Below are 23,779 nucleotides of genomic sequence, written 5' to 3' on the forward strand. Positions count from 1 at the left end.
CCCGCTAAGCCACGCCCCCTTGGTTACTGTTATTATGTGCCACACACTTTCGTCAAAGATGGCGGAAAATAAGCAATCGCTCGCTGGAATTTCCGACAAAATTAGCATATCTTTCCTTTCCGATGCTGAAAATCTGTCACAGTGATCACTGAAAGGGACCCAATCATGCAAAACCAGCTTGTCTTACCTATTGTTAACTGCTGTTGTTCATTTGGGATCTGCATAAGTCCCGAAAATTTGAAATCAAAGCATTGAGGCATTACGGAGATATTTATAAAACAATCTTATTGGTGATGTCACCAATTGATAACATCGTCAGCGGATTATCCATATATGGTGTGTATCAACCCAGACTGCCTTGCGCACGTCCGCCATTTTTAGTTTATGCACACGCATCTGTAGTTAAGTTTACAAAATGGCCGAGATTTGGCTCGAAGAAGGAAAATGTTGTTATTGGTTGTATTACCCAACACAGGACACTATTTAAACCTCCAGTCTCATCTGAAGAAGTAAGAAGTGCCTGGCTACCTTTTTTTCAACTGTGAATAAGTCGCTTCGAGTGTGTGCCAAGAGTTCTACTTTACTCACTGACTTTCACAAAAAGGTGGATTTTTCCGAAAAAATACTTTTAATGGCAGGCTCTGTGACTACTATTTGTGGCAATGGAGGAGACAATGAAACAGTAAGTAATAACAGTACGTTAGAAATGTGTGAATGACTCCTGAGCAATGTTAGCTCAATTTGTTGTGTAGCTAGCTTAGCCTTTTACTGTAAGACAATAGCATCATCGTCCTCAGGCAAAATAAAAAAAGATTTTCCTAAAAACTACTTTTAATCGGATCAATGTCTACTGTGTTTGGCAATGGACGAGTAAGTTATATAATCCGTTATTATGTGAGCAAAGTAGCTCGTAGCATAGCTGATAGCCTTTAGCCTCTATTGTTTACAACTCGAAGCAGCCGAGCAGCCAAGTTCTTTACATGATAATAGAAGATAAAAACCTTTTATTGTCAATATACACATGTATACGTGTCCCAGGATCAAGCGTTACAAAGTTAGACTCGTGTATAGTTCCAGACCTGTACGTCAGCCGTGTTTCCTTCCTCTCTCTCGTCCGTCCGCATCGCCTCCTTCCTTAGTGCCGCCGAAGAAACTGAACTCGCTATATTTATTTCATTTTTTCTTTTTTTTTTTTCTTCGGTCAATGGTCAACAAAATAAACAAACAGTTTTACATAAACAAACAGCTGTACATTCATAAATAAAAAATGTTGCAGTTTGAAAGGGTTTAAGCTGAAGTTGAACACTTATTGCGCCTAACCCTATAAACAAAGTCAAATACAAGATGAGCTTCCAAAAATTATGACATTTCCTTTTCACAACATATTATAAATACACATTGTACACAAAATAAATAGTGTTCAATTATATACACAGTAAAGGCATGTGAAATATCCTTGTACACATGTTAAACATTTGCACCAATTATATACTATATACAAACAATTCTACTTCCATTATTATTTATATCCCACATTTAGTTTTGAATTAACATTGATCATAGTATTAACTACTGTGTTGATTCAAGAGTGATATATTTTTTTCAAGACAATGGTCTTAAAGTGTTTTTTAAATGTGTGAATGGAACTGGAACATTTAAAGGAATCATCCATATATCACTTGGGATGTTTTGTTGTAGTGAAAGTCACTCAAAACAGGTCTCGGTCATCGATGTACGTAGTGCACAATAAAAGCAAAAAAGCTAAAAAACTACAAAAAAAAATGCTGACAGACAGAGGCAAAGGTTCATTTGCATCTAAAAACTCCGCCTCTCAAAACAAACATTTTTGAAAGGGAGCAAAAAAGTGACTTGAAAATAGGTCTGTAAAACAAAATCAATGCAATTTTTTCACTAAAGAAACACTATTATATGTAATGTATACCACAAGGGGGTGTTTTAAAAGTAGTAAAAAATATTATATGACCCCTTTAAGAGGGAACTAAACTACTTCACCAAAGACTACTTTCAGAAGGCGGAAATTGCGATCTGAGTATTAATGCAATAATACTATCTGATCATGCAACAAATATTACCATACTACAATTTTTTTTCAAACAAATACTTCAATATCTATTTGCCATTTCGACTAATGATTTCAAAGCAAGTTAGTCATGAATTTGTACGTTAAAAAAATATTTAATAATCAAATGCAAAGACAATTGTGTAATAATTTCATGAGGCGTTTGTATATTAATATATTTATTAGTATTCACCGTTACAAGCGGTCTTCTGAAGGCAGACATAAATGTAACGTGGCCCTCAATGAAAACCAGTTGACACCACTGGTCCATATGTTACTATTAGTGGTTTAAATGAACATGCATGTTTAAAAATGTCCGTATTTTTCAAACTTACTGATGATATCGAATAAAAAAATGCCTGCACGTTAAAGCTGTCTCAGAGAAGCAACTTGTCATGTCTGTGATCATGTTTTGTTTAAGTTATGTTCTGTTTGGGTTTTGTACAGTATTTTCCGCACCATAAGGCGCCCTGGGTTATAAGCCGCGCCTTCAATGAACGGCATATTTCAAAACTTTGTCCACCTATAAGCCGCCCCGTATTATAAGCCGCATCTAACTGCGCTAAAGGAATGTCAAAAAAACAGTCAGATAGGTCAGTCAAACTTTAATAATATATTAAAAACCAGGGTGATGTGGGCGCGCATGGAGTCGTATATCAACATGGACGGAGCTGCGTGAAAAAAGCCACCCGGCCTCTTCGCGTAAACTTACCTTAACCACTCGCTCATCTTTTCTTCATCCATCCATCCCTTCGAGTTAGCTTTTATGATGACGCCGGCTGGAAAGGTCTCTTTTGGCAAGGTCTTCCTTTTGAATATCACCATGGGTGGAAGTTTCTGGCCATTAGCATGGCAAGCTAGAACCACAGTGAAGGATGACTTCTCATTCCCTGTGGTGCGAATATTCACCGTACGTGCTCCCGTTGTATCCACAGTGCGGTTCACAGGAATATCAAAAGTCAGTGGAACCTCGTCCATGTTGATAATGTTCTCTGGCCGGATCTTTTTTTCAGCTATCTTGTTTTTACAATATGCACGGAAAGTAGCCAGCTTTTCTTGAAAGTCTTTAGGCAGTTGCTGTGAAATAGTAGTCCGTGTGCGGATGGAGAGATTGCGTCTTTTCATGAACCGGAAACCTGTCGCTTAGTAGGAGCCATTTTGTGGTCTTTACAGATGTAAACACACAAAGGAAATGAAACGTAATATCCGCGCGCTTCTTCTTCTTCTACGCGGGCGGGTGGTTGCTTACAGTAGGAGAAGAAGCGCTTCCTGTTCTATGGGGGCGGGTGCTTACCTTGGCGGTTGCTTGCGTAGAAGAAGAAGCACTTCCTCTTCTACGGGGAAAAAAGATGGCGGCTGTTTACTGTAGTTGCGAGACCGAAACTTTATGAAAATGAATCTTAATATTAATCCATATATAAAGTGCACCGGGTTATAAGCCGCACTGTCAGCTTTTGAGTAAATTTGTGGTTTTTAGGTGCGGCTAATAGTGCGGAAAATACGGTACACTTAGTTCCTGCTTTTTCACTCCCTTGTTTTGTCACCATAGCAACCATTAGTTTCACCTGTTTCACATTTTGAGTCACGCACCTGTTTTCACTAATCATGTCACCAGTATTTAAACTTGTAGTTGCCAGGCAGTCAGCCTGGCGACATTACCTCTGCTCACTTCATGCCATGCTACTTCTGATACTCATTCCTGTTCATAGTTATGCTTCTTGCCATGCCACGTAAGTTTTGTGTTTTCATGTCACGGTTAGCGAGTTTTGCTTCATGTTCATAGTTTCTGCCTTTGTGCAAGTTTTTGTTTCATTAGCCAAGTTTTTGTACTTCCGCCTTGTGCGCGCCTTTTATTCCTTTTTTATTGTAATAATAAAATATTGGCGACTTGTCCAGGGTGTACCCCGCCTTCCGCCCGATTGTAGCTGAGATAGGCTCCAGCGCCCCCGCGACCCCAAAAGGGAATAAGCGGTAGAAAATGGATGGATGGATGGATGGATAATAAAATATGTCCTTACCTTCACGCCTTGCCCGCGCCAACTTTCCTTTGCATTCCGGGAAAACAAAACACCCCATAGTCCCCTTGTTGACACAACTAACAATTTGCAGTCATATTGTCATGGTAAAATGTACATTCAATTAGGGTTGCAACGATAAATCGTAAAAAAACAACTACTATTATATTGCAAAAAAGCTTTGATTCATATTCTGTTGCGTTGATTAATCGCTAATAATTGTAACTTATACAAATTTGAAAAATCCGGACCGCATAGTTTTAAATACGCAAATATAGTTTCCGCATGGCCTCTGCAATAAAACGCACATGAGAGGGGCGTTGGTTCCGTGAATTGTGTGGCGGCGGCGAACAGCAAAGAAAATGTATTTCATTTTTAGTTCAGTTAATGCACACATGTTAAAAGTGCAATTTCAACAGTGGTGTGACGTCAGGGCCAGCAAGGCCTTCTCTGTTGGCCTAACATAACCAGAAATCATGATCATAATTAAAGATAAAAATGGTTTTTAATTTACTGTCCCTAAATATCTAAAAGTATTCATATTCCTTCATGTCATATTATGCTCCTTCCAGCGCTGTTGTTTTTAGGTTATAGAGTTTTTATCCAATCAGAATTCAGCTAGCTTATGTTGCCATGCTGTACGAAATTTCCCCGAGGCCTTCAGAATCAACCATGCGGGCGTCCGTGCACTGTAAGTAAACGGGCACAAACATTTGACAGACAGTTGCGATAGCCAATCAGATCACAAGTTGTTGTCAGTAAGGCCTTCTAGATGGCCTAAGGCAGATATATTGTGATGTTATGAGCTAGGTAACATAAGAACTCCATTACCCAGCATGCCACAGTAGTGAAGGGTTTTATACGATTACTTGATTAATCAAACAAACTAACCAATAGATTAAAGTAAAGTAAAGTACCAATGAATGTCACACACACACACACACTCGGTTTGGTGAAATGATTCAGTGCATTTGACCCATCACCCTTGATCACCCCCTGAGAGGTGAGGAGAGCAGTGAGCAGCAGCGGTGGCCACGCCTGGGAATAATTTTTGGTGATTCAACCCCCAATTCCAACCCTTGATACTGAGTGGGAGGTAATGGGTCCCATTTTTATAGTCTTTGGTATGACTCCATTAATAACAATAATCGATAGCTTCAGCCCTACTTTTAATGATGTTTAGTAGCTAAACTTTCTCAAATCCTTATTACTAGCTAACAACAAACAAAACTAACGTATGTGTTACCTGGGGCGTACTTTACGCCCTCAAAGCCGGATATAATGCCGACAACACTTTGGAAAGTTACACTGCAAAAAGTCAGTGTTCAAAAACAAGAAAAAAAAATACAAAAATTAGGGGTATTTTATTTGAACTAAGCAAAATTATATGCCAATAGAACAAGACAATTTGGCTTGTCGAGACTTTCCAAAACAAGTAAAATGAGCTAACCTCAATGAACTCACAAATACCTTAAAATGAGTATATTCTCACTAATAACAAGTGCACTTTTCTTGGTAGAAAAAAAACAATAGACCTTTTTGCTCAATATGTTGAAAAATATTCTTGCTAGTGCCATCATCTTGACATAATGATATGCGCTCGGCATCATGATTTTTTTTTTCATGCTTGAAGTAAGAAATTATTACTTTAAAAAAGTAGTTTTATACTTGTGAGTGTTAATGACACAGCTTTGCATCAGTTGATATTCTAGTTTCAAGCATGTTTTACTCAATATAGGTCATAAAATCTCATCTACAAGCTGTAATATCGTACTGAGATCATTTCGGACCAAAACCCTTAAAACAAGTAAAACACTCTAACATAAAATCTGCATAGTGAGAAGAATTATCTTATCAGACAGAAAATAAGCAAATGTCACCCTTATTTGAGATATTTAATCTTACTTAGATTTCAGTTTCTGCATTGTAGCGGATAAAGGTTAGAAACATCCACTTTAATACAAGCATAGTAGAACATGATAATCTGCTTATCGCCTCTAAAATCGCATTGACTGATTGAAAAATACCTCCCTTGAACTGACTGAGGCTAATAAAACGAACACTTGTGAGCACAGCCCACCTGCAGGATATACCTTCATCTGCTGGAAGCTGTGATCTTTGCACGGGAAATACCATAATCCGTTTAAGTCTTGAAGTCGTCATCTGGGGACCACCAACACAATGAGAGGGGGCCCCAGCTAAAAAAAAAACAAAAACCTCCAAATAAATGTTTAGCAAAAACCCACTAATCATGTCTGCCTTCATGCCTAGTCTTAAATCACACACCGTCTTTCAGACTATATTCACTCAGATGGCCTGAATTTGTAGTTTTCAACTCTTTATTTGTTTAAGTTCGAACTGAGTGATGCAAGCAAACAAGAGTATAAACAGTTCATCTTTTGCACAAGTGACCTTTAACCTTTCTCCATGCCCCCGAGGCAGCATTGCTATACATGATGAAACGGAACATCCGCATAGGCACCAAGCTGTCTATACTCTTCTGTCATATAGACGCCCTTGTAAACGCAACAGAATGTATCCAAATAAATGCGATTAAAAAAAATAATAACTTAAGACAAACACAAGTAACTCACACAGTCTATTGAAATCATACTCCCCTCCAACCACTCATATAACAGCCATTATATATTGTCTATAACAGTGGTTCTTAACCTTGTTGGAGGTACCAAACCCCACCAGTTTCATATGCGCATTCACCGAACCCTTCTTTAGTGAAAAATAAAATGTGTTTTTTTTCAAATTCAAGAAAAAGTTACCGGTATATGTTTTTTTTACTGGTGCACAAAATGAACCGTGCATGAACATAACCTTGTTCAAAGAACAAAACCAACACAGTGCATGAACTCACAACAAATTACGCCCTTTACACACATTACCATGAATTGATTAAAGTGGACCCAGACTTAAACAAGTAGAAAAACTTATTCGGGTGTTACCATTTAGTGGTCAATTGTAAGGAATATGTACTGTACTGTGTAAACCAGGGGTCCCCAAACTACGGATACGGCCCCCCAGCATCCAAAATCTGTCCCACAGGAAGCCCCAAGTATTGTATTTTTATTTTTATTTTTTTAAATCTTTCCTTTCTAATCCATTTTCTACCGCTTGTTACTCTCGGTGTCTCCTAGCCGCTCAGGCAAATCATATTGTCTAAAAATAAATTTTCCCATCGATAACGTGACAATGTTAAAGGGGAACATTATCACCAGATCTATGTAAGCGTCAATATATACCTTGATGTTGCAGAAAAAAGATCATATATATTTTTTAACCGATTTCCGAACTCTAAATGGGTGAATTTTGGCGAATTAAACGCCTTTCTATTATTCGCTCTCGGAGCGATGACGTCACGTTGTGACGTCACATCGGGAAGCAATCCGCCATTTTCTCACTTTCGTCGGTGTGTTGTCGGAGGGTGTAACAACACGAACAGGGACGGATTCAAGTTGCACCAGTGGCCCAAAGATGCGAAAGTGGCAAGAAATTGGACGAAATTTGTTCAAAATACGAGGCTGTGGGGAAAGCCGACGAAATGGTCAGTCGTTTGTTCCGCACACTTTACCGACGAAAGCTATGCTACGACAGAGATGGCAAGAATGTGTGGATATCCTGCGACACTCAAAGCAGATGCTGACATCAACTCCAAAACTGGACAGATCAGCTTTCAGGAAAAGAGAGCGGATGAGGGTATGTCTACAGAATATATTAATTGATGAAAACGTTAATCATTACTCGCGGTTTTACGTAAATTATTATACATAAACTGTGTTTACCAGTAATTTAGCTTAAAAACATTTATTTTTTTCAATCATTCGAGTACATTCGGGTTGTCTTGTGTAATGCAGTATTTTGTGTCTATTTAGGTATGGTTAACCTGAGTGCTGAAATCGTGGAAAAATATATGAAATGGGCTGTGTGCACTCTCAAAGTGCATGTTGTTGCCAAATGTATTTCATATGATGTAAACCTAGTTCATAGTTGTTAGTTTCCTTTAATGCCAAACAAACACATACCAATCGTTGGTTAGAAGGCGATCGCCGAATTCGTCCTCGCTTTCTCCCGTGTCGCTGGCTGTCGTGTCGTTTCCGTCGGTTTCGCTTGCATACGGTTCAAACCGATATGGCTCAATAGCTTCAGTTTCTTCTTCAATTTCGTTTTCGCTACCTGCCTCTACACTACAACCATCCGTTTCAATACATGCGTAATCTGTTGAATCGCTTAAGCCGCTGAAATCCGAGTCTGAATCCGAGCTAATGTCGTTATAGCTTGCTGTTCTATGCGCCATGTTTGTTTGTGTTGGCATCACTATGTGACGTCACAGGAAAATGGACGGGTGTATATAACGATGGTTAAAATCAGGTACTTTGAAGCTTTTTTTAGGGATATTGCGTGATGGGTAAAATTTTGAAAAAAACTTCGAAAAATAAAATAAGCCACTGGGAACTGATTTTTAATGGTTTTAACCCTTCTGAAATTGTGATAATGTTCCCCTTTAAATGTTGATGAACATCAATGTTAATTGATGTTAAATGACAAAACGGATTATAAAGACAATGTATATATGTGTATATATATATATATATATATATATATATATATATACAGCCTGGCCCCCGGCCTAATTTTTTTAACCCAATGCGGCCCCCGAGTCAAAAAGTTTGGGGACCCCAAGTGTAAACCGTACTGTTTCATATAATGTATTCTCTTCCTTTGCAATCTGCTAGTAAAAGTTTCAATCGATCAATCAAACAACCTGCAAATCAGTAGAAAATTAGAGGGAACATTGTTTGGGGGTATCCATAATACGCTGATAGGGAGAAGTTTTTATTTACACGATAAGTCGGATGTGTCTTTACCTCCGTGGCAGAGGCTCCGCCGAACCCCTGAGGCCGACTCACCGAACCCCTAGGGTTCGATCGAACCCAGGTTAAGTACCACTGGTCTATAATCTATATACAGTTGTGGTCAAAAGTTGACATACACTTGTAAAGAACATAATGTCATGGCTGTCTTGAGTTTCCAATAATTTCTACAACTCTTATGTTTTTGTGATCGAGTGATTGGAGCACATACTTGTTGGTCACAAAAAAAATTCAGGAAGTTTTGGGGGTTTTTATGGGTCTACTGAAAATGCGGCCAAATCTGCTGGGTCAAAAGTATACATACAGCAATGTTAATATTTGGTTACATGTCCCTTGGCAAGTTTCACTGCAATAAGGCGCTTTTGGTAGCCATCCACAAGCTTCTGGTTGAATTTTTGACCACTCCTCTTGACAATATTGGTGCAGTTCAGCTAAATTTGTTGGTTTTCTGACATGGACTTGTTTCTTCAGTATTGTCCAAACGTTTAAGTCAGGACTTTGGGAAGGCCATTCTAAAACCTTAATTCTAGCCTGATTTAGCCATTTCTTTACAACTTTTGACGTGTGTTTGGGGTCATTGTCCTGTTGGAACACCCAACTGCGCCCAAGACATGATTTTAGGTTGTCCTGAAGAATTTGGAGGAAAACCTCCTTTTTCATTGTCCCATTTACTCTTTGTAAAGCACCAATTCCATTGGCAGCAAAACAGGCCCAGAGCATAATACTACCACCACCATGCTTGACGGTAGGTCTGGTGTTCCTGGGATTAAAGGCCTCACCTTTTCTCGTCCAAACATATTGCTGGGTATTGTGGCCAAACAGCTCAATTTTTGTTTCATCTGACATCACATGGACAAAGATAAGACCTTCTGGAGGAAAGCTCTGTGGTCAGATGAAAAAAATTCTTTATAAGTGTATTTAAACGTTTGATCATGACTGTATGTAGTCAGGTATATCATAGGAGCAATGACAAGTTGAATTCTTAATGGGGCAGGACCTATATTTATTTACAGAAAAAGGCACAACACAACAAAAAAAGAATGGTTTGGTCTGAATGAACAATCCACTGCAACCATGCTACAATAATAAAAACATGTATCGGGACACTACAATATTTGTCACTTTCAGAAATAACTGTTTTTACTACATGCAACAATTTAACTAAGAATAATTCAAATACATTTTTTATAACAATATTAAATATTGTACTTAATTAATAATTGTGTGAAAACACCATAGCATTCACACATATGGTTTTCTACACCAAAAGTAATCTATTTATTTAACGTATTACTATTCTTCTTCTCCAGATTTTGGTGCACTCTACCGTCCACATTTTCACCCGATTCATCTTCAAACTGTTCAGCCTATTCGGGAATCGCAAGCGTTCCCTTGACAAATTCCAAAAATTTGCCAGATTTCCCAGAATTCCATGTTTTCCGGGACATTTTTCCCATTCAAAATGAATTGGCCATTTTTCAAACTTCCACCATTTACACATTCTTCAACTAATTCCAACCATTCCACCTTCACAACATTCCACCACTCTGGAAATTTCAAACTACCCTTTTTCGAAGCTAAAAAAAATTCCAGGATTTTCCAGCATTCCTGGTTTTCCAAAGCCCTATTTCCACCCTTTGTTCTGGCGGCTACTCATCCCACATTTTTCAATCGATTCAAACCGTTCCCACTTCAAACTGTTCAGCCTATTCAGGAATCGCAGACTTTCCCTTGACAAATTCCAAAAATTCCCTGATTTTCCAGAATTCCAGGTTTTCCGGGACATTTTTCCCATTCAAAATGAATTGGCCATTTTTCAAACTTCCACCATTTCCACATTTTTCAACCTATTCAAACCATTCCACCTTCAACACATTCCACCATTTTGGAAATTCAAACTACCCTTTTTCCAAGTTTAAAAAAAATTCCAGGATTTTCCAGAATTCCTGGTTTTCCAAAGCCCTATTTCCACCATTTTGTCTGGCGACTACTCCTCCCACATTTTTCAATCCACTTCAACCGTTCTACCGTCAAAACAATTCTCTTAATCAGGAAAAAAAAACAAAGTTGTTTTTTAAACTGGAAAAATTCCCGGTTTTCCTGTAATTTCAGGAATTCCGTGATACCATTTCTCAATTGAACACGTTACTACTTCAACATTTCTCGACCCATTTGAAAAATTTCAACACCAACCATTTCAACTCATTCAGACCATTCAAGTTTTTTACTATTTTAAAAAAAATTCCCGCTTTTCCCGAAATTCCTAATTTTGGAGGAAATTCCCATTGAAATGAATGGGACATTCTTCAAAGTTCCACAATTCCCAAATTTTTTATCTGATTCAAACTGTTCCAGCTTCAAAATATTAAGCCTGTTTGAATATTCTAATTCTAATTCTAATCAACAATTTTTTTTTTTTAATTCCAGGATTTCAGTTCAACTTCAGCATTGGAGCATTCACACGCAATTCCTTCAGAAATTGTGTCTTCTAGTTCCATCCATCCATTTTCTACCGCTTATTCCCTTCGGGGTCGCGGGGAGCGCTGGAGCCTATCTCAGCTACAAATTGTCTTATATTATTTTAATTTATATCTGAATGATCATTTCATGTATTATTTTGTATTTATGATTAACAATTTATTCCCTTTTATTCATTACTTTGAGAAAATAACTATTTTATAGTCTTATTTTTAACATTTCACTAACTATACTGTCATTTATTTCAACTTCTAATTACTTACTGGTATTTGTTTCCGCTTTTTTCTTAATATAAATGGTAAGATGTAAACAAACTAAACATTGTAAAAGAGTCAACATGGAAAAGTTACAGTGGTTTTGAGTTATTTCGATATAGTTACATTGTGATGCACTGCTTATTTCCAGTTTCTCATGACATGTCCGAATAGCAGTAGGAAGAAGCAGAGTTTATTTAATCCTATACCCCTTTTCCATTTCAAAACAATGTCTTACACATGTGTTGGTTCACTTCCTGCGCTTAATTTGTAACACAAATAAATTAAATACATAGATAATAAAGTTATCATGAATAAACAGTTAAGTTATGGTGTAAATTAGTATGAGTAGATATCGTAGAAGGGGTATAGGTTTAATAACATGTGCTTCTTAAAACTCCTTTTCGGATTTGTTGAGTTGTGGAAATGTAACCAATGGTTCCTAATGCAAATTGTTAAGCATGTCTGAAACAAATAAACAATACCATAGCATCCATTTATTATTATTAATAGGTCAATATTAATAAAGGCATCTTATTCTACCTTAATTCCTTCAAAACATTTTCAAATGTATTTACATGCATTATTTCGAGTCACATTTTTATTCTTTTTGTCTTTTCCTTTATCACCGGATTTTTTGTTATCCCATTTTATTTTATTTATTTTTGATTCTTTCAACACCATTTTCCCATTCCTGGTAAAACTGTAAATGATTTACTGTGTTGTTCAAAGACATGGAGGAGGTGTATAGACAGGGGCGTAGCACCATGTCCTGGGCCCCCAATACACAAAAGTCTTAAAGGGCCCTCAAGCCCAAACCCAATGACGCCGCCCCATACATACACTTAGTATGTTTACATGCACCTAAAAATTCATTACTGCATGAACCAGCTTTTTAAAAAGACATGTAAAAAATGGGATTTACATTCATATCTACAGGTAAAAGCCAGTAAATTAGAATATTTTGAAAAACTTGATTTATTTCAGTAATTGCATTCAAAAGGTGTAACTTGTACATTATATTTATTCATTGCACACAGACTGATGCATTCAAATGTTTATTTCATTTAATTTTGATGATTTGAAGTGGCAACAAATGAAAATCCAAAATTCCGTGTGTCACAAAATTAGAATATTACTTAAGGCTAATACAAAAAAGGGATTTTTAGAAATGTTGGCCAACTGAAAAGTATGAAAATGAAAAATATGAGCATGTTCAATACTCAATACTTGGTTGGAGCTCCTTTTGCCTCAATTACTGCGTTAATGCGGCGTGGCATGGAGTCGATGAGTTTCTGGCACTGCTCAGGTGTTATGAGAGCCCAGGTTGCTCTGATAGTGGCCTTCAACTCTTCTGCGTTTTTGGGTCTGGCATTCTGCATCTTCCTTTTCACAATAACCCACAGATTTTCTATGGGGCTAAGGTCAGGGGAGTTGGCGGGCCAATTTAGAACAGAAATACCATGGTCCGTAAACCAGGCACGGGTAGATTTTGCGCTGTGTGCAGGCGCCAAGTCCTGTTGGAACTTGAAATCTCCATCTCCATAGAGCAGGTCAGCAGCAGGAAGCATGAAGTGCTCTAAAACTTGCTGGTAGACGGCTGCGTTGACCCTGGATCTCAGGAAACAGAGTGGACCGACACCAGCAGATGACATGGCACCCCAAACCATCACTGATGGTGGAAACTTTACACTAGACTTCAGGCAACGTGGATCCTGTGCCTCTCCTGTCTTCCTCCAGACTCTGGGACCTCGATTTCCAAAGGAAATGCAAAATTTGCATGGTTGGGTGATGGTTTGGGGTGCCATGTCATCTGCTGGTGTCGGTCCACTCTGTTTCCTGAGATCCAGGGTCAACGCAGCCGTCTACCAGCAAGTTTTAGAGCACTTCATGCTTCCTGCTGCTGACCTGCTCTATGGAGATGGAGATTTCAAGTTCCAACAGGACTTGGCGCCTGCACACAGCGCAAAATCTACCCGTGCCTGGTTTACGGACCATGGTATTTCTGTTCTAAATTGGCCCGCCAACTCCCCTGACCTTAGCCCCATAGAAAATCTGTGTGGTATTGTGAAAAGGAAGATGCAGAATGCCAGACCCAAAAACGCAGAAGAGTTGAAGGCCACTATCAGAGCAACCTGGGCTCTCATAACACCTGAGCAGTGCCAGAAACTCATCGACTCCATGCCACGCCGCATTAACGCAGTAATTGAGGCAAAAGGAGCTCCAACCAAGTATTGAGTATTGTACATGCTCATATTTTTCATTTTCATACTTTTCAGTTGGCCAACATTTCTAAAAATCCCTTTTTTGTATTAGCCTTAAGTAATATTCTAATTTTGTGACACACGGAATTTTGGATTTTCATTTGTTGCCACTTCAAATCATCAAAATTAAATGAAATAAACATTTGAATGCATCAGTCTGTGTGCAATGAATAAATATAATGTACAAGTTACACCTTTTGAATGCAATTACTGAAATAAATCAAGTTTTTCAAAATATTCTAATTTACTGGCTTTTACCTGTATATTTAAACTAACCCGCCTAAAAAACCTAGTTTAAATAATTGTAGTTAAAAAAAAAACTATATATAAAGTGGCTAGAATATGAATCTAAATATTCATATAACAGGAAATTATTCCCTTAAATATTATCATGAATATAAATCTGTTAAGTTTTCCTTTACACCGAGTGCACAGTAGAGATGATAATATCATCTGTAAATTATACAAATCATAATAACTAGAGATGTCTGATAATATCGGACTGCCGATATTATCAGCCGATAAATGCTTTAAAATGTGATATCGGAAATGATCGGTATCAGGTTCAAAAAAGTAAAATTTATGACTTTTTAAAAACGCCGCTGTACGGAGTGGTACACGGACGTAGGGAGAAGTACAGAGCGCCAATAAACCTTAAAGGCACTGCCTTTGCGTGCCGGCCCAATCACATAATATCTACGGCTTTTCACACACACAAGTGAATGCATCCATACTTGGTCAACAGCCATACAGGTCACACTGAGGGTGGCCGTATAAACAACTTTAACACTGTTACAAATATGCGCCACACTGTGAACCCACACCAAACCAGAATGACAAACACATTTCGGGAGAACATCCGCACCGTAGCACAACATAAACACAACAGAACAAATACCCAGAAACCCTTGCAGCACTAACTCTTCCGGGGCCACAATATACACCCCCGCTACCCCCTGCCTGCCCCCCTTCCCCATGCCTCAACCCCGCCCACCTCAACCTCCTCATGCTCTCTCAGGGAGAGCATGTCCCAAATTCCAAGCTGCTGTTTTGAGGCATGTTAAAAAAAATAATGCACTTTGTGACTTCAATAATAAATATGGCAGTGCCATGTTGGCATTTTTTTCCCATAACTTGAGTTGATTTATTTTGTAAAACGTGGTTACATTGTTTAATGCATCCAGCGGGGCATCACAACAAAATTAGGCATAATAATGTGTTAATTCCACGACTGTATATATCGGTATCGGTTGATATCGGAATCAGTAATTAAGAGTTGGACAATATCGGATATCGGCAAAAAAGCCATTATCGGACATCTCTAATAATAACACATCATTAGGACGTTTTCGTGGAGTGAGGTGTCCCATGCTAGGTTTGCCGCAATGCAGGTGGAACGAACCATTTTGTATATTTGATAAGAGGTGAAGGTAGATGTTGTTAATTTGAGTCACCGCCATAGGAAAATAATTGTAAAAAATTACAAAAGCCCAGGGGCCCCCACTTTCCGCACCACGGTGGCATCACTGCACTGTAATCTCACAGCATTTAACAGTATTTTTCACAGTAAATTACTGTTTTCAAAGTATACTCTAACAATATAAACAAATTATGATAACCCTATATTTCACAGCAATGAATTGTTATTTCACATCAAAATGCTGCAATTGTTGTCTTATCACAACAAATGACTGGGGGGGGGGGTTCACAGAATTAAACAAATACAATTAAACAAATATTATTGATATTATAATTAATATTTATACTGTTGCTTTTATAAAAGTGTGGTTTTCCATTTTTTTAGTATTGTATTATGTCTCTATTTCTTTGTACATTTCTATATTAAGTATTGTAAAAATTTGGTTGGATTTGGGGTTGTTCTGTTTTCTTGTATTAGATTGATAAACATTCCGTGATTTTTGTAAATAAAATTTTACAAAAACATTTTTAAAAATAAGTTTTTTAGACCCACACTGCGCATCACAGTCGAAAAATCAGCAGCCAAGAGGAGTTGAGTTGAGTTTGAGTTTATTTTGAACATGCATGCATACAACATGATGCATCACAATTTCCAGTTTCTCTATTCAACATGTCCGAAAAGGAGTAGGAAGGAGCAGAGCTTATTAAAATCCTACCCCTTTTCTTTTACATAGCAGCTGCTAAAACTTCTGTTCACTTCCTGTTCTCAGTGTATTCACAATATACTCCATAAGTAATAACAATAAAAATAAACAAATAAATAAACAATTAGTGAAGTAAGTTATATTTCATATGGTGAGATAAATAAGACTATCTAGAAAATGAATGGATGGATTAAATAAATTCAGAATAGTTATCATGGTTCTTCTTCTTTGTACTTTCTAAACACTTTAAGTTTGAAGAGTTTCTTGAAGTGGATCATATTAGTACATTGTTTGATTCCTTTGCTTAATCCATTCCATAATTTAATTCCACATACTGATATACTGAAGGTCTTAAGTGTTGTACGTGCGTACATACGTTTTAATTAGAAATGTTTTAAGTTACATTTTTCTCTGAGATTTTTTCTCAAAGAGTTTTTGCAACCTGTAACCTGTTTTGAAAAAGTTTTATTTTGATTTATATACCAAATAATAGCTGTGTCCCAATTCAGGGTCTGCATCCTTCGGAGGGTGAATTTGAAGGCCGCTTACGAAGGCTGTCCCAATTCATTCAAATTCGAAGGCTCCCCCAAATGCAGCCGACGAATGCGCCCTCCTTTTCCCTATATATGGAGGATGCATCGCGACTATCCTTCGTGGCCTCCCATATCCCAAGATGCTTTGCGCACCTTTGTTCAACCCGGATCTTTTTGACGACAGAGGCAAACACAAGCAGCGGCACCGGCAGCGGCACCGGCAGCGGCACCGGCAGCGGCACCGGCAGCGGCACCGGCAGCGGCACCGGCAGCGAATACACTTTCAAATGTATCCATCCATCCATTTTCTACCGCTTGTCCCTTTCCGGGTTGCGAGGGGATGCTGGAGCCTATCTCAGCTGCATTCGGGCTGTAGGCAGGGTACACCCTGGACAAGTCGCCACCTCATCACAGGGCCAACACAGACAACATTCACACTCACATTCAGAGGGTTCCATGTAAGCTCTGACGGTAGGGCGCCTGCCCGTCAACGTTTTGATTGATTGATTGAAACTTTTATTAGTAGATTGCACAGTACAGTACATATTCCGTACAATTGACCACTAAATGGTAACACCCGAATACGTTTTTCAACTTGTTTAAGTCGGGGTCCACGTTAATCAATTCATGGTACAAATATAAACTATCATCATAATACAGTCATCACACAAGTTAATCATCAGAGTATATACGTTTGTACATTGAATTATTTACATTATTTAAAATCCGGGGGCTGGGATGAGGAGGGTTTTGGTTGAGATGAGTGCGACGGTAAGCGTCACGAACTTGAGCACCGAGACTACCCAAGTGAATTGGCTCTACTCGTTTACCTAGGTGGCCTAACCTTAACCCTAACCCTAAACCTTACTTTCAAATGTACCGTATTTTTCGGATTATAAGTCGCTCCGGAGTATAAATCGCACCGGCCGAAAATACATAATAAAGAAGGAAAAAAACATATATAAGTCGCACTAGAGTATAAGTCGCATTTTTGGGGGAAATGTATTTGATAAAATCCAACACCAAGAATATTTGAAAGGCAATTTAAAATAAATAAATAATAACAACAGGCTGAATAAGTGTACGTTATATGACGCATAAATAACGAACTGAGAACATGCCTGGTTTCTCGCTTACTCCAAACGTTCTTTCTGCTGCTCGATTGCCGTTTTCTGCTGCATATTGCGCTATTTCCAGCTTGTAATCTGCAGTATATGATTTCCTTTTCGGTGCCATTTTTGTTCAGCCCTTCTCAGTTTTTATAAGTTACCGCCAATGTTGAAATGATCAATTTTCATAGGTACGGAAGTAGCAGGTAGCATCTTTTTTTCACAATGCACTTCTGCCATGACCCGCCCCTGCCAAATTTTTATTGGTTGACGTGTGTGTGTGACGATTGCTGATATACGTCTAGTCTCTTACATGAATGAGATAAATAATATTATTTTATATTTTACGGTAATGTGGTAATAATTTCACACATAAATCGCTCCAGAGTATAAATCGCACCCCCATCCAAATTTATAATCCGAAAAATACAGTAAGTAACGGATTTTAGGGTTAGGTTTAACCCTAACCCTAACCCCAAACCTAAGCCTAACCCTAACCCTAATCTCAACCCTAACCCTAACCATAACCAGGAAATCCTCCGCAGGCTAGACTGTCCCATTTAACAACGGGTGACGCATCCTTCGGAGGCGCCTCTGAGGCCGCGTAGGCCGGGTCCCTGAATTGGGACACAGCTAATGTTACGAGATTCGTGTTTAATCGAGAATTTATTCTGAATCGAATCATCCTCCCAAGAATCGGAAGCGTTGCCTTTTTTCTGTAAAAAATGAAAATAAATAAGTTCAGCCAGAAAATACTTCCTTATTTCCAGCCTTTGACGGACCACATAAAATTCTCCCACGAATTGATTTACGTGGACCCCGACTTAAACAAGTTGAAAAACTTATTCGGGTGTTACCATTTAGTGGTCAATTGTACGGAATATGTACTGTACTGTGCAATCTACTAATAAAAGTTTCAATCAATCAATGAAGTGGCACCTCCAAAACCCTGAAATCTAGACACCAAACATCCCAGAACAAGCTAGTCAGGTTACTTCTAGACCTCCACCCCAGATCACACCTCACTCCTACCCACTTCTCCAAAGTGGACTGGCTCAGGGTGGAGGACAGAGTAAAACAACTTGCTCTGAGCCTAGTCTATAAAATTCGCTACACCTCCCTGATACCGAAGTACATGTCAAACTACTTCCATAATGTAAATGACCGCCATAACCACAACACCAGGGGGAGCTCCACAAACCACGTTAAACCCAGATTCCGATCTAATAAAGGTCATTCACTCGTTCTCCTTCCATGCCACATCAATGTGGAATGCACTCCCAACAGGTGTAAAAGAAAGTGCATCTCTACCCTCCTTCAAAACCGCACTAAAAGAACACCTCCAGACAACTACAACCCTAGACTAACACCCTCCCCCCACCACATCCCACCTCCCCGGATTGTAAATAATCAAATGTAAATAATCAAATGTATAAACTTGTTCTTCTGCTTTCTGAGCTCACTATGTTCACTGCTCGCTGTACATATCCTACCAAGTCAGACCTACACTGTTTCAATCTCCATTTCTCAGATGATATAATTGTTGATGACTGAAGTGCTGATATCAACCAAACCTACCCCGCCCCCGCCCCCTGCCCAACCCCCTCCACATCCCACCCCCCGGATTGTAAATAATGTAAATAATTCAAAGTATATACTCTGATGATTAACTTCGAATTCGGGAGATGGGGGTGTGGTTGCGGGGGCGGGGTAGGGAGGGAAGGGTAAAGGTGCTGGCAGCATACCCCTTCCCCTTCGAGCTTTTCTGGATGAAATGAAATTATTTTTTCCAATCATTTTGGAACTTGCAAGCGTATTTCTTCTTCTTACTCGTCGTCGCCATGTCTCTTCTTCGTTCTTCTGCTTCGTCTCCTTCTTGTTGTGTGTGCAGTTGTGCACTGAGCTCCAAAAGCCGTAGATGTTATTGTAGCGTCCCGGAAGAGTTAGTCGTGCAATGGGTTCTGGGTATTTGTTCTGTTGTGGTTATGTTGTGTTACGGTGCGGATGTTCTCCCGAAATGTGTTTGTCATTCTTGTTTGGTGTGGGTTCACAGTGTGGCGTATATTTGTAACAATGTTAAAGGCCTACTGAAACTCACTACTACTGACCACGCAGTCTGATAGTTTATATATCAATGATGAAATCTTAACATTGCAACACATGCCAATACTTAGCTTACTAAAGTGCAATTTTAAATTTTGCGCCGAAATATCCTGCTGAAAATGTTTCGGTATGATGATGCCTGCGCGTGACGTCACGGATTGTAGAGGACATTTTGGGACAGCAAAGTGGCCAGCTATTAAGTCGTCTGTTTTCATCGCAAAATTCCACAATATTCTGGACATCTGTGTTGGTGAATCTTTTGCAATTTGTTCAATGAACAATGGAGACAGCAAAGAAGAAAGCTGCAGGTGGGAAGCGGTGTATTGCGGCCGGCTGCAGCAACACAAACACAGCCAGTGTTTCATTGTTTACATTCCCGAAAGATGACAGTCAAGCTTTACCATTGGCCTGTGGAGAACTGGGACAACAGAGACTCTTACCAGGAGGACTTAGAGTTGGATATATACGCAGACGCGGTACCGTGAGTACGCAGCTGCGGCTTCCAAACATTTGATCGCTTGCCCGTACGTGCGTGCCGCTATGTGTATGTCACGTACGTAACTTTGGGGACTTTGGGGAAATATATGTGCTGTGAACTTTGGGGAGGTGAACGGTACTTTGGGCTGTGTGATTGACTGTGTTGTGCAGGTGTTTGAGTTGTATTGGCGGGTTATATGGACGGGAGGGGGGAGGTGTTTGTTATGCGGGATTAATTTGTGGCATATTAAATATAAGCCTGGTTGTGTTGTGGCTAATAGAGTATATATATGTCTTGTGTTTATTTACTGTTTTAGTCATTCCCAGCTGAATATCAGGTCCCACCCGCCTCTCACAGCATCTTCCCTATCTGAATCGCTCCCACTGCCCTCTAGTCCTTCACTCTCACTTTCCTCATCCACAAATCTTTCATCCTCGCTCAAATTAATGGGGAAATCGTCGCTTTCTCGGTCCGAATCGCTCTCGCTGCTGGTGGCCATGATTGTAAACAATGTGCAGATGTGAGGAGCTCCACAACCTGTGACGTCACGCGCATATCGTCTGCTACTTCCGGTAGAGGCAAGGCTTTTTTATCAGCGACCAAAAGTTGCGAACTTTATCGTCGATGTTCTCTACTAAATCCTTTTAGCAAAAATATGGCAATATCGCGAAATGATCAAGTATGACACATAGAATGGACCTGCTATCCCCGTTTAAATAAGAAAATCGCATTTCAGTAGGCCTTTAAGGGGGTGAAGGTTTCAGGTGAGAGAGGACGTTAAAGGCAGTGTCTTAAAGGAGAACATTATCACAATTTCAGAATTGTAAAAACCATTAAAAATCAGTTCCCAGTGGCTTATTATATTTTTCGAAGTTTTTTTCAAAATTTTACCCATCACGCAATATCCCTAAAAAAAGCTTCAAAGTGCCTGATTTTAACCATCGTTATAAACACCCGTCCATTTTCCTGTGACGTCACATAGTGAAGCCAACACAAACAAACATGGCGGAAAGAACAGCAAGCTATAGCGACATTAGCTCGGATTCAGACTCGGATTTCAGCGGCTTAAGCGATTCAACAGATTACGCATGTATTGAAACGGATGGTTGTAGTGTGGAGGCAGGTAGCGAAAACGAAATTGAAGAAGAAACTGAAGCTATTGAGCCATATCGGTTTGAACCGTATGCAAGCGAAACCGACGAAAACGACACGACAGCCAGCGACACGGGAGAAAGCGAGGACGAATTTGGCGATCGCCTTCTAACCAACGATTGGTATGTGTTTGTTTGGCATTAAAGGAAACTAACAACTATGAACTAGGTTTACAGCATATGGAATACATTTGGCAACAACATGCACTTTGAGAGTGCAGACAGCCCAATGTTCATCAATTAATATATTCTGTAGACATACCCTCATCCGCGCTCTTTTCCTGAAAGCTGATCTGTCCAGTTTTGGAGTTGATGTCAGCAGGCCAGGGAAGCTAGGGTCGATAGGGGGTTTAGCTCGCTCGTCTGCGGGAACAAACTGCCGCCATTGCTTGCCGTGCTACCGAGGCCCTTTGTCCCTGAATTGCTCACACACTCCGGCAGATTCAATGGGGGTCTGGTGGCAGATTTCTTTGACTTTATCGTTGGAAATGCATCTGCTTTGAGTGTCGCAGGATATCCACACATTCTTGCCATCTCTGTCGTAGCATAGCTTTCGTCGGTAAAGTGTGCGGAACAAACGTCCAATTTCTTGCCACTTTCGCATCTTTGGGCCACTGGGGCAACTTGAATCCGTTCCTGTTCGTGTTGTTACACCCTCCGACAACACACCGACGAGGCATGATGTCTCCAAGGTACGGAAAACAGTCGAAAAAACGGAAAATAACAGAGCTGATTTTATTCAGTGTTTGAGAAAATGGCGGATTGCTTCCCGATGCGACGTCACGTTGTGACGTCATCGCTCCGAGAGCGAATATTAGAAAGGCGTTTATTTCGCCAAAATTCACCCATTTTAAGTTCGGAAATCGGTTAAAAAAATATATGGTCTTTTTTCTGCAACATCAAGGTATATATTGACGCTTACATAGGTCTGGTGATAATGTTCCCCTTTAAAGGAACGGCCCCAATTGTCCGGGTGGAAATCGGGAGAAATTCGGGAGATTGGTTGCCCCGGGAGATTTCCGTGAGGGGCACTGAAATTCGGGAAATCTCGTGAAAATCGGGAGGGTTGGCAAGTATGATGATGACTGTATTATGCTGATAGTATATATTTATAACATGAATTGATTAACGTGGACCCCGACTTAAACAAGTTGAAAAACTTATTGGGGTGTTACCATTTAGTGGTCAATTAGACGGAATATGTACTGAACTGTGCAATCTACTCATAAAAGTTTCAATCAATCAATGAAGCGGCGGGCCACATTTGGCCCCCCGGCCTTGACTTTGACACCTGTGGTGTATAAGATTCAATCAAATCTTAATTTTCCCTATTCCTTTTTGGGCAGGTTGAATCTTACAAGTGGGCGAGTGTGGCAAAGACTATGTCTGAAGAAATATCGACGTGAAGTACACAAATAGGCAAACTTGCATGCATCTCCCAAACTCACCCAGGTTGACGAAGCTCATCACCATATCCGCGTCGTCCAGGAAGCGGCTGTCCTGCAGGGTGACCACGGAGGCCAGGTGAGGATTGTACCTGGAGTATCTGCTGTGCGGAGCGTCGGCGGCCGCCGTGTTGTACAAGTCCAGCATGAACATCGGGGCGGCGGCGTTGTGTCGGCTGTGGACGTGGGAGGGTCGCGGGCGCTGAGGCAGCCCCAGGATGGAGAGGATCTCCCGCTGCATGTCCCTGCGCTCCTGGCTCCTCAGTCGGCGCTGGATGAAGCTAGAGCGCACCTCGTTGTCCGTGGAGAAGTTGGAGAAAGAGACTCCGTAACTCCAAGTCATTAAGAAAAGCATCATCGTCTCCAAGGCGCCGGAAACCATATGAACCATTTTTTTTTTTTTTTTTTTTTTTTTTTTACGCACGTCTTTAAAAGGTACTACGGAAGTGAAAAGTCATCCATAAATATCAGCGATGTGCAGATATCGAACAGAATATTCCTCCTTCAATGTCTATTAACTCTGCTGCTACTGTGCTGTTCTGCGTCTTTTCCTTTGGCATTTTTTGGAGCGGGTTTAGAGAGTCGGGGTTGGGTCGATACGTATGTCGGTAGTGTCGATACCACAAGCGGCAATAGTATTGGGTCAATACTAGCCTGATAATATCGATACTTTTTACTTGTCTTATACCGGGGGTCAGCAACCCGCGGCTCTTTAGTGCCGCTCCCTGGAGCATTATTTAAAAAAGGGTTGAAAATAGATAAAAGATGGTGGGGAACTATTTTGTTTTGTTTTGGTATGTTTTTTGTGTGAGGACAAACATGACACAAACCTTCCCAATTGTTAGAAAGCCCACTGTTCAATA

General features: G+C 39.8%; 1 protein-coding gene across 1 annotated transcript in view; it reads right to left on the reverse strand.

Moving 5' to 3' along the window:
• The window catches only part of LOC133570754 (bone morphogenetic protein 7-like), a 41,467-nt gene extending 18,044 nt beyond the window's left edge, over positions 1-23,423 (reverse strand). Inside the window, exon 1 of the mRNA XM_061923451.2 lies at positions 22,920-23,423. Within this exon, the coding sequence (XP_061779435.2) occupies positions 22,920-23,307 (388 nt within the window). The 5' untranslated portion in view covers positions 23,308-23,423. The remainder of the gene's footprint in view (positions 1-22,919) is intronic.
• Positions 23,424-23,779: the final 356 nt, after the last annotated feature.

Source organism: Nerophis lumbriciformis, linkage group LG28 (genome assembly GCF_033978685.3).
Source record: "Nerophis lumbriciformis linkage group LG28, RoL_Nlum_v2.1, whole genome shotgun sequence".
Classification (NCBI taxonomy): Eukaryota; Metazoa; Chordata; class Actinopteri; order Syngnathiformes; family Syngnathidae; genus Nerophis; species Nerophis lumbriciformis.